Below are 12,542 nucleotides of genomic sequence, written 5' to 3'. Positions count from 1 at the left end.
CAAAAATTATTTTGAGAAATATTGAGAGGGTGGTTTAAATACACTGTTCTTTTGCAAATATTCAGTACAGATCTTAACATTCAAATTGGAGTTAGAATCTGCTCCTTTTTGCAAAACATTAAATACTGTTGCTATGTATTTTTGAAGTCTTCCTCAACTGTCATTTCAACATAATGATAATCTGAAGGGGGAAGAGAGGGAGGGAGTCAGGTGCTAAAGGGAGTGAAGAGAGATGCAGAGGCCATTAGGAGAGACTTCGTATGTTTTAGACTAAATCCTGAGGTATAGCTAGGGTAATTTTTCTCACATGAAATATAACAAAGAGAAATAAAAGCAACATCTAAACAACATTAAAAATAAAATGCAACGAGCTCTTCTTCTGTATGCTCAAACACATTACCAGGGAATCACTTTGCTCACAGTTGTAGCGGAACAGTTGCTACCTCGTTTCTGAAGTCACTCATTCTTGCCTGTGTTGCCTGGCGTTTACTTTTCTTCTACAGTTTTTAATCTCACTAACAACTGTAATCTTCCTGTCTTTCCATTCGCTAAAATTCCTGTTTTCTGCCAAGGAATGTCTATATTTCTTAGATATTTACTACTTTCTCAATTTCTAATACTAGTGTGAAACACTTGACATGGGAATGGTTGATTTTAGATTAACTATAGTTTGTTTCCCTTTTGAAAGTACGATTTATGTCGAAAATCAAATAACCTCCTCATTCCCATTGGGTAGCCATGTAATTCGGGCTAAGTAGCCTTGTCTCCTTCAGATGTGGCTGGCATTCCTCTCTGTCATCCTCAAGCACTTTGTTCCTCTTTTGTCATTGAATGCCACATTTTGGACACTATCCACTTTGGAGTTTAGGAACCTTAGATTATTTACAGTGCACTTTTATTTCAATTCATTTAGTATTAATTTTGAAGATTATTACTGTGGCTCTGACAGTATAAAATGTTCCTTGTGTTAGTCAAGTAGCCTACTACGTATTTTAATCATTTTGAAGTGTAATGCCATGTGGTTGTGTTTTTAGAAATCAGTAGTATTGAATTTGTGATCCTAAATGATGGAATCTAACCACCTGAACTGTATCTCAAACCAGCTGTTGCTCTCCAACTTGCACAGGCATTTTCGGCATTTCAACAAGGTTCCCCATTTTGTCAGGATTAGAATTCTGCCTTCATAGCCCCCCAGCCCAGTCACGAACTCATTCTCCAGCATTCTATCTCACAAAATGTGTTTCTGAGGATAACATTGCACCTGAAAAAACAGTCCTAAAATAAGTATGTTTATATTGAGACTTTTGCAATTTAATTCATTGTTTTATTTTTCATATTTAAGCATATTACCCTCAAAAGGTAAATTACTCTAATTTACCTATTTTATTTCAAACAGATCATGTTGTTTGTGAAGAAGAGTTTAAATACGCCATGCTAGCTTTAAACTGTATATGCCCAGCAACATCTACACTTATTACACTACTGGTTCATACCTCTAGAGGGCAGTAAGTATATATTTTTTTTCTTAAGATAATTTATGAGTAGTTGTGTGTTTCAGACCTATAGTAAGCCAAGATATACAACTAGATATGTGCCTACACTTGCTTTTTTTTAATATAATTGTCATTAGAAAAATATGAACATCTTAAGGGGCCTAAGACATAAATAAAGTTGATCTTGCTGGTTATTAATCTTATTCATTAATCATGGTATATTAATTTAATGAACAACAGTATAAGTTTCAACATTATTTCTTGGGTTTAGAGTTAGTTTCCACAATTAATACTTTTAGAGTAAATAACATTTTCCCAAAGGCATTTTATGAGTAATAAGATCTTAAATAAATTTTATGCTAAAACTTTAAGCACCTAATTGACCTCAAAATTGTGCTTTTCTACTTTTTAATAGTTATATATAATGGAGCAAACCCTATTATGTGCATTTCAGGGTAGATGGGAGAAGGCAGTATCATTAGCACATTTTAGAATTCTTTTGCATATCATTAGAGTTTCAAATATACAAAAATTGTTTTGATCTGGATAATAAAAGAAAATTTGAGGAGTAACATATTGATTTAAAGTTTAGAACACAAATGCTGTACTGTGATGTACTTCATATTACTGACTTGGTATTGCAGGCAAAATGTTGACTATCTAAATTCTATTGTGTGCTTTTGTTCAAGGTGGGTTGTTTGTTTGTTCAGAAGTTGAATTGTTACTACTTAACTGAAATGCTAAACCAAATAGGTCCAGGATGCGTAATTTTTTTTTCCTAGAATGTATGGTAGGTAGAAGGAGTCACTAATATTAAAATAGCAAATGCTCAGTGGTATTTTTCCATAACTTTGGAGCTTTTTTTTTTTTTTTTTCCAGAGCTGAGGACTGAACCCAGGGCCTTACGCTTGCTAGGCAAACGCTCTACCACTGAGCTAAATCCCCAACCCCATTCAGTGGTATTTTTAAGTAGACTTCACTATCTTGTCTCTAATTGCATTTCTGTTCTGCTGAGATGAAAAAGATTCTCCTAGGAACAATTTTCACAAATTTTAATAAAAATATTTGTATTTTGCTTGTTCACAAGTGTTTAATCTCAGCAATGAGAGGAGGTAGAGGGATCATGAGTGGGGTGGTTTATTTTCAAGAAGTACTCAGTAATTTGATCCAGTTACAGTACAGAAAATCATTTAGACACCAATTAATTGAATAGAGACATCATCAAGTATATTCAATAATTTTTCCTACTAGTTTTGTTATTGAATATCACAATTATAATGCTGAAAGTTTATTCCAGCTTCACCGCTGTTCATACAAAGGAAAATCCATTGACATCATTTAACAGCTGAAACTAAGAGTATCTTGTGCAAATGCTGGTATGTGGTTTTTTTGTTTGTTTGTTTGTTTTGCTTTGTTTTTTTTAGGGGAAAGGCACTGCCCTACCTAGGTTTAAAAAAAAAAAAAAAAAAAAGCAATGCACCTCCATTAATTCTATTTATTTCATTGAGCTTTTCCTTACTAAAAATACCATTCTTATCCTCTAATTAAAGATTGCCATTCAATAAGGTGACCTGTAAAATTATTTTATTATTGTGTAAATTCTCTTTTCAACTATAAATTTCTTTACAGAATCATCATTGAGTTTTAATTCATAGGCTAGGAAGTTCACCCAGTAGTGTTTAAAGTTTGTCATTTCAATATAGTCATATTACCTGCCACCAACAATTTCTAATTAGAGAAAACTGCTCACAAACCTATTAACAATCTCCCTGCATCCTTTCAGCTTTGACCAGCCACTAAGCTACTCCTGTTCCTGCTGTTTGCCAGTTCTAGACCATTCCATATGCCATGTGTTGCTGGCTTGTCTTCCATTGAGTGGAGTGACATTTTTAAAGTCCATCCATACTATGACATGCAATAACTGCTATTCTTAATTTTGATGCTATTAATTCACAGGAAAGACCACATTTCATTTTTTTTCTTGAACACGTGATCAGCGCAGGTTGTTGCTAACCTCTGAAAGATGCTGGTTTTACTATATGCATTCATTCATTTTGGGTTTATTAAAACAGAGTAGAATTTCTAGATCACGTGGTCACTCCTTTTATCATTTGTTGGATGCTTTTAGAGTATTTGTAAATAGATTACAATATTTTGAGATTTACTAGCAATGTATCAGTGTTCCAATTTCATCACAGTTTTTTAGTAACACACTCTTCTATTTTGGTCCCAACTCTCATAGGTGTGGGAAGATGCCCCTGTGTCTCTAGCTCGCATTTACTCACATATAATTATGTTAAGAATGAGTTTATGTGCTTTTTTTGGTGTGTAATAAAAGTACAATTACATTTATCCTTGAAGAAAGTCCTTTTGCATAATGGACAACAGAAAATTACTATAGGAGAGAAATAGTCAAGATATATAGACTATGAAAAAAATCTTAACATTTATTCATCAACATATACTACTTTAATTTGTGAGTGTGTGTGTGTGTGTGTGTGTGTGTGTGTGTGTGTGTGCATGGAAGTGTACATGTAGAAGTCAGAAAAAAACTTAAGTCAGTCAGTTATCTACTCTTCTCATATCATGTAGGTTCTGGGTATCAAACTCAGCTTGTCAGACTTGGCACCTTTCACCTGTTCCCACTAAGCTATCTTACTGCCCTCTATGGATTATACTTTACTGAATATTATTAGTTCTTATATTCATAAGGAATCACAGCACTGATATCAGAATAGTACATATTACTCCATTTGTCTTTGTAAGATTATGCATTTGTTAAAGTAAATGTAAAAACACCCAAGGACTCAATCTAAAAATCCTTTGTGGAGCACATACCTTTCCTGGAGACATAAAATTCCATAATTAATGAAGATTGAGAAATACTAGGTTAAACAATTGTTTGTAATTGGTTTTCTTTCCTTTTTACTTGAAGCAATTGAGATTTGAAACCACCCCACAAAAAACTGCAAAAAATAGCATAAATAGTTCCACATACTCTTGTTAGTACTTTAGGTAATATTTATAATGCTTTTGTAGTTTTAGTGCACTTCTTAAATGAGGATTTATCATTAGTATGAATCATCTGGGTTACTTGACTTCTTCGAATTGTCTACTAACATTATTTTTCTGGTTTTGTGTCTTATCAAAATATCCTGTTAGGTGTCGTATATTGATGGCTTTCTTCTCAGCTTCTTCTAATATGTGACACTTCCTATGAGGACTGGAAACAGCAGAATCACAAGATTTTTATGAACAAATAAAAAGGCTAGATACAGATAAATAGATGTGCAGCAGTATATGTCTGTTAGCCTATATTACATGGGATTTTCCACATTTTCAGGAGAGCCTAGGTGCAATGCCATCCTAGGAACAATGAATGACCAGAGCTTGCTTCTTAAATAGTGTTCTGATGTAAAAGAAATGGGATGTTGTTGATTAAGGACTGGTGTGGGAAAAATAGAACACCAACCTAGAAAATCTGATGGCTGAGAACAAGGAATTGCTTCATATGGGGGTTAGAAAAATGTCACAGGGTCCAAACTAAAAGGTTTTCTAATGGAGCTACAAAATACGTAACAAGATGTATTTTAACCTGTGAAATAAAACAACTGCTAGGAGTCCACACTGATATAATAAAAACTTAAAAGGTTAAGGAAACTTACCACTTTCTTTCTAAAGAATTCAAATATTAAACATAGAATAAATGAGATAATATGAAGCTAGCCTTAGTAGTGGGAGAAACTTTGAGAAGAACCAGAACTACTGAGTGCTTGACATACCTCTCCCAGATGTTTATTAGTTGCCAATTTAAAATTTGTAATTTTATAGGAGGAACCTGACAAACCTACCTTAAACAAACAGCTACTATAAATATCACACACAATAAAAAGCCTGAAATATCTCACAGCCCTTCGCAGGTTGCACAAAAGACCCAGCTTAGTTTCTTTGTTTTTTCTGCAAACACTTTTCCCTAATGAGTAGACAGCAGACAGATCTACATAGACAGTTTGCATGCAACCACTGGCCCATAGACTTCGAAAGGTCACAGTAGTGGAAGAATGAAAAACTGAAGATAATTTATTTCATCATTATCTGGAAAATATTTAAATACTTCTAATATTCTGTTTGGCTGGCAAAGTTCACTCAGCGAAAACTTTCAGAAAATATTTATTTGGGGAAAACAAACACTAAGGCAAAATGGAGGCGAAGGATGCTTGCTGTGGCCCGCTGCCCAGAGACTCTGTGCTACCCTGAGGAGACCTTGTAGCTTTTCTCTGCTCAGAAAGTAGGCCAATGACCTCAAGTGAGAAATCAGTCATTAGCCATCTCCTGTGCGTTTTATCTAAGATCCACAATTTCCTATTCCTCAACACCCATGAGAAAGAAGGAAAATCCAATGTTTGTCTCCAGGAAATGGTTCAAGGAAGTCCACCAGGGAGTGAAGAAGAGAAGGAGTGAGATGTGGAAAATGAGAGAGAGGCTCTCTCTTTCCCTGAGCTTGTTGCTGAGAGCCCAGGGATTCAGCTGCCATGTGGGTGGAAAAGAAAGTTTCTCAAAAGTAATAGGGATTATAATTATCATCCTGACTGCCAGAAAGGAGAGGAAGGAAAGGGTGGGAGACGATGCTCAAAGGGACTATCTTTAGTTCCATAGAAAGGTTCACACTCAGAACTGTGACAGGAGACTGTATTTTGTAATCTGGAAAATCTAGTTCAGTGTTTAGAATAGAGTACCAGTGACAATGAGAGGTGCTTTGACTTAACTTCTTAAACTTTAAAGTCTTCTCTCTCTGTCTCTCTCTCTATTTCTCTCTTTGTCTCTCCCTCTGTCTCTCTGTCTCCCTCTGTGTCTCTCTCTCCTCTCTCTCTCTCTCTCTCTCTCTCTCTCTCTCTCTCTCTCTCTCTCACACACACACACACACACACACACACACACACACACACACACTCACCTTAAAGTTTGAATATGTTTGGTTGCAGTCTATCAGCTAACCTAAAGGCTAAGCTTTACCCGCTAGCTATGTAGCTAAGCCAGTCAGATGCTTGCTTAGCATGTACGGACCCCTGGGTTCTACCCAGAGCAACACATTTAAAACGAACAGGCTTCTCCTTGGTGTGTATATGCAATCCCAACATTTGTATGCTAGATGTACTAGAGGCAGAGGGTCAGAAATTTAAGGTCATCTTTGGTCATTTTTGGCTACCTAACAACTTTGAAGCTAGCCCTGACAACATGAGACCTTTCCTTGAAGGAAAAAAAAAAAAAAAAGTGATACTGCATTTAAAATGATCTGATCCTCTAATCCCACCAATCCTTTTGGTGTGATTTTCCTCTGGCTTCCACCAAATGTGAAAGTGTTAACAGGCTACAGTTGCAAACCCCACCACATCTTCTCATGCCTTTGCTCCACCCTATGCCCAGCAGCGGCAGCAGGGTGAGGAAATAACCCTTTTCAATGACCACAGCTGGCTGCATAATGGTCCACGGCTTCATTTTTGCTACCTGTACAGCTCAGGTAGAGTGTGGCTTTCTAGTATTCAATGCAAGCACAGTGGTACAGTGCCTAACACTTATTCTTAAGATACAGTTCTATACTTACTGCCCCACAGAACTTGTTAATAACCTAAATGTACTCCATCTTCATATTCACCTCTAACAGGCTGCTCAGTTAGATTTACTTAAGTGACCTTCAGGCCTTAAGCATAAGCTCATTTACACCACATCCAGGAGAACTATATAGATAATTTGAGTGTTAAACTAATCTGTCTTGTGTGTATGTGTATGTGTGTGCACGCGCGCACGCACATGCACACATGTGCATGTATGTTGACCATCATCTGACTCTAAAAATAAAAATAAGAAAAATTAATAAAAACACTGCAACAGACTGGGGAACTTACACAGAGGAAATTCATTTTCTCACCATTCTTGAAGCCAGAAGGCCCAGAGCCATGTTCAGTCTCCTTGATTGCCTTTTGCTAGCTCCTCAGATGGTGTCTCCTCAATGAGCCCACACCTCTGCTGTCTTTTGTGTGCCCACGTTTCACCTTCTTTTAAGAACACATGTCAAATTGGATCAAGACTCACTCTAACAGTCCCAGTTTAGTGAAAACACGTCCCCAGAGGCTTGATCACCAAATGCAGCCATGTCCTGAGTGACTAGGAATCAAGCTTGGACATGGGGATTGAAGGGAAGTTTTGGCTTATAACATGATCAGAAGGAATGTGTGCAGTGGGTTCTGTTGAATCCCATACACAAACTGTTCTTGTTTCCAGTGTGTGTGTGTGTGTGTGTGTGTGTGTGTGTGTGTGTGTGTGTGCAGTTCTGAAAAGTTAAGAATCATGATATTTTCTGCTTGTGCCCAGTGGTCCTTTATCCATTTCTTTCATAACATAAAGAAGACAAAAGTATCCAGGTGAGGTGCACCCCTGCAATCCTGATGCTTGAAAGGCATAGGCAGGATATCAAGAACTCAAAGCAACATTCAGTATTATTGGGAATATTACATGTAACCTGAGCTGCAAAAGGCTATGTTTCAAAACAAACAAAAGCAACAGTAACCAGAACTTCAAGAGAACTCTGAATGGAGAAAAGGGTAATGGTGCACTCTTTAAATATTCTGTAACTTTACTTCTATATAGACTTGTGTGTACTGAAGTTTGCATAGAATGTCATTTTACTTTGTGTATCTAGTCCACATGGTTGCTTGGGAGGGGGGCATTTCCTAAGCACACTAATAAAGAAACTGGAGGCCTTCTATGGAACACATTTTGAGAAGTCTATACAGAGTTGGCCTTGCAGTCCTCTGCTTGGGGGGCCAATAGTTTTAGCATTCATCATCAAATGAGATTGAAACATTTCCATTTTAAGTTTTTAAGGCTTTCTATGCATGAGTGTTGGTGTATTTTTACCTCCTAATCTCCCATGGTTCTCTTGTGTATAGCACTTTCTCCAAATAACATATCCTAAATATACTTTGTAGTTTCCGCCTTCTGTATCCTTTTTAAATGTGGTTCCCTCTGCCTTAAATTCACTGTTTCTGCCTTCCTGGAAGATTTTGTTATTCAAAGGTTCTTTCTTCTTATGAATATTTTTAAATCTCCCAATTTAATGTGATTTATCCTTTTTATAAATTTGCAATGAATTTTGGTGTATTTGACCAATATATATTGTATTATGCCCTTTGTGCACAGGTAATTATGTTCCTGCCTCCTTGCTTATAAAATAATTCAAAGGAGAGATTGCATCTTATACATTTATATTTCTAGAAAAAAATAAAACATAGATGCTCAATAAACATTAATTGAATGAATGAAGTAAAGGATGTGCTAAAAAAAGATCATTCAAAGTCTATGATTCCAAGTATTTTATGAACTTCATGCATTCAATTTTTCTCCTTCATGAGATTTTGTTGAAAATGACAAAGAAATGATTAATCACAAGTTTTCATGAAGAAAGTTGTAAAAGGCGAGAGAGGTTTTTTTGAATTTCTGAAAGATTAGAACTGTGCAATGTCATGATTTTGAGGAAAGTACCAACCAGAATATTTTTGGAAAGTGATACAATAGGATAGACTTGCCCATTAATCCTCTGGTATTGAAGATTCCTAGAAAATAAAAACAATAAAATGATCCTCTAGGCAGAATGAAGGGTCAGTCCTCTTCTTCACTGCTTCATCATTCAGCTATTACTTTGCATTTATTTAAGTGAGAAATATATCACTGAAAAGAATTAGATGGTATGTTTTTTTTCTTAATAGAGCTTTGGTTTTTGGTGTGCAGATGTGTGTAACCTATTTATATATATATCTGTCATCTATCTATTGATCTGTCTTTCTATCATCTATCTATCTCTCTCCTTCTGTGTGTGGGAAAGGCAGAGGTCAATGTCAGAGGTCTTCCTCTTATCCCTACATCATTTTATTTTATACTTTATGTCATTTAATTCAAATTTTGGTTTTTTTTATGGGAAAAGTTCATGAATTTTTATCCCCTAATTAAACACACTCATCTATGAAATAATTATACATTTAAAAAATAATTTATTGAAATTTATTTTGTGTGCATTGGTGTGAATGTGTCACACCATGGAACTGGAGTTACAGACAGTTGTGAACTGCCATGTGGGTGCTGGGGATTGAACTCAGGTCCTTCAGAAGAGCAGTCAGTGCTCTTAACCACTGAGCCATTTCTCTTATTCAAAATATCAAAAAATTAAAACATTTTAACAAATTTAATTAATCTTGTAAAAATCTTTTCATATTAATTTCCAAATAGGCATGGCAATAGTTAATATATATCAAATACTCTGAGCTTGAATAAACTTTGTGCCATAAAAGGAAATTCCCTAAATCTGGATCTATAAAGAGAGACTAGGGGAAAAGCAACATAATTACTTAAATATGGTGAACAGACAGCAAATTATGGACTTGAAAATCAGAAAATGTTCTGTAAATTACTCACTATACTTCACACTAGAGAAAGAATGCTGACTGAGGACAGTTAGGATCCCATGGAGAGGGTGGAAACTGATTCTGGACAATGATTCTGGACTCTCACAAATTTTCATAGATTTTTATGTAGGTACAATGAACATTTTTCTGTTTTTATTTTATTTTGATATATGGACTTTCACTGAATCTGGAGCTCCTTAGGCTAAACTATCAGGCCATTAACACCTAGAATCTACCTGTCTCATGTAGCATTGGGATAATCATATGACAATGGGTCCTGGGCATTCCAAGAAGTCCTCATGCTCTTATGGAAAGCAATCTATCCACACAGACATCCCACCTCCCCCTAAAAATTTTGTACAAAACTGTCTGAAGAATATAAGTGGAATTAGAGGTTGGCCTTTAACAGTGAGACATTTGGGAGTCTTTAGACCAAATAGAATTATACCTTTTGATTCACTGTGAGCTGAGACCTGCCATTTTAAAGATGCTCTCCAAAGAGAAATGGATCTCTTTATTACCCAATTTGCAAAAGTTTTAAAATATACTTTTTTATTTGCTGAATGACACTATATTGGAGGTAGTCCTGTTAGTATGTCCATTTAGGACAGTGACCTCTACTTCAATGGGGATGATATAGGTAAATAGGCTGGTCGTGGTGTTTTTTACATTGACAGTTAAAATTTTTAAAAACCATGACTAATAGCAATTAAAATGAAAGCCATATACATGATATGTATTTCATTATATCAAATATATATTAGAAATAGACTATTGTCATAAATGAAACAAAGTTTATTAAAACATTTTTAATGTTACAAAAATAGAGATATTTAAGTAATAATGAAGAAATTACTAAAGAATTATACAGCCATGTGAATGGTTATTCAAATATATAAAATGCTGTGAATAGTTTGGTTGATATAGGTTTTTTTTTTTTTAATTTTTAGGTTACTTATTGATAGCTTGAGGGTCCAGCCTCCAGCTACCACCAGGGTATGCAAAAAGTCCATGAAGGCAGTGAGGGCTTAGGAAAAATTCTTATCTATCCGAAGGCTAGACTTTCTATCTGGGGGGAAAAATAAGGAAACACACATGCTTTCTGATGGTAACTTTGTCTTTTATTTCATTGTAAAAAATCTCTTTCTTTGAAAAATCTCTGTTTCCACATAAATACATTCCACATTGTTGCATTCTCCATATATTCTCCACACAGTCACATACCTCTTTTGCACAGTTACATCTCTTATCTATACAGCTTCCTTTTCCTTGACATTTCTTTCTTACATAGCTCCACATCTCTCTTCTATACACATTTCTTTTCTCTACTCTGGTACATTCTTTCACGTTATTCATTGTTTCTTCACTCTTTCCTCATTCATTCACTCTCACATTACTTCTGGACACGCATCTCCTTTTGAGCACATACACACACCTCACTCTCACACTCCCTCCCTCCCTTACTCATTCTCTCTATTCTAAATCTTTGGTTCCAATTCTCTTTAGTTCCAGTTCTCTTTAGTCCCAATTCTCTCTGTTCATTCAGCTACATTCCTCACTAAGCATGCACACACACACACACACACACACACACACACACACACACACACACACACTCACTACACTCTCACAGTTAAAGTCTGGACAATTATATGTTATATTTTCAGGGTCCAACCCATTCTCATTACACATAAGTCACATAGTTTCCTTAGGCTAGGAAGGTCATGCTGACCGGCCAGTGAATCGCACTTTGCCATCCGAGTAGCTCTAAGTTGGTGACGGTTACCAGACAGAAAGCAAACAGTTGGTTGAACCTTGAGCCTGGGAGTATGTGTAGTCAATAGGGGGTTATGTCTCAATCTAAGCAGCCTGACCTTCCTTGATTTAGCAATAAATACCTGGGAACTGTGTGTTTTCTGCAGGGGCAGCTTAGTCTATTTTGAATTAGTTTTGAAATCTAAAACTAGTTGTCTTTGTGACTGAGAATACTGTTGCTTCCCTGTGTCTGTTATGAAAAATATTCTAGTATTATTAGAATTATACAGCTTAAGTAGAAATCATCTTCCTGACCATGCACAGCAATACGTGTGCTGAAAGTTGTAAAACACTAGCAATGGACTGTGGAAAGCACCCCACAGCTGTTCTTTTTAGGGAGGTAAGTGTTGGCACATGAGAAGGTTACAGACAGAAAAGAACTGGTTTCCACAGCCAGTGACCCCACAGACTTTGCCTAGTAGGGCTCCCCAACATGTAGTTATTCGTCTGGCTGGTTGGCCTTTTGAACACTAGTTGTCACTTGCTGTATACTCCCATGGCCTTCTGTAGATATTAAACAAAAATTCCTGCTGATATAGTCTATACAAGCTGAATTTTCATTTTAATTTTTAGAGAGAATGGGGTCATAAAAATATATCTTGAAATTCAAATCAGCTTAAAATAAATATAATTATTATCAGGAAGATTAAAAGGGAAAAAGATATGGAAAGATAATCAATAAGGGAAGAAGACTTGTTGAAATTAGAGGTGATATTGCTAATCTTTTCTGAAATATTTAAAATTTTAAAAGCTAATGTCTTAGCTGAGGATTTCAAAT

At 35.8% G+C, this 12,542-nt stretch overlaps 1 protein-coding gene across 4 annotated transcripts in view; it reads left to right on the top strand.

The window, feature by feature from the left end:
• Kcnt2 (potassium sodium-activated channel subfamily T member 2) overlaps positions 1–12,542 on the top strand; it is a 336,685-nt gene that overhangs the window by 225,619 nt on the left and 98,524 nt on the right. For all 4 annotated transcript variants that reach the window (XM_036202727.1, XM_036202726.1, XM_036202725.1 and 1 more), the window contains exon 14: positions 1,397–1,505. In XM_036202727.1, the coding sequence (XP_036058620.1) occupies positions 1,397–1,505 (109 nt within the window). The remainder of the gene's footprint in view (positions 1–1,396; positions 1,506–12,542) is intronic.

This window comes from Onychomys torridus, chromosome 11, assembly GCF_903995425.1.
Source record: "Onychomys torridus chromosome 11, mOncTor1.1, whole genome shotgun sequence".
Classification (NCBI taxonomy): domain Eukaryota; kingdom Metazoa; phylum Chordata; class Mammalia; order Rodentia; family Cricetidae; genus Onychomys; species Onychomys torridus.
The sequence above is the reverse complement of the archived record's forward strand: the minus strand, read 5'-3'. Positions and strand labels throughout refer to the sequence as shown.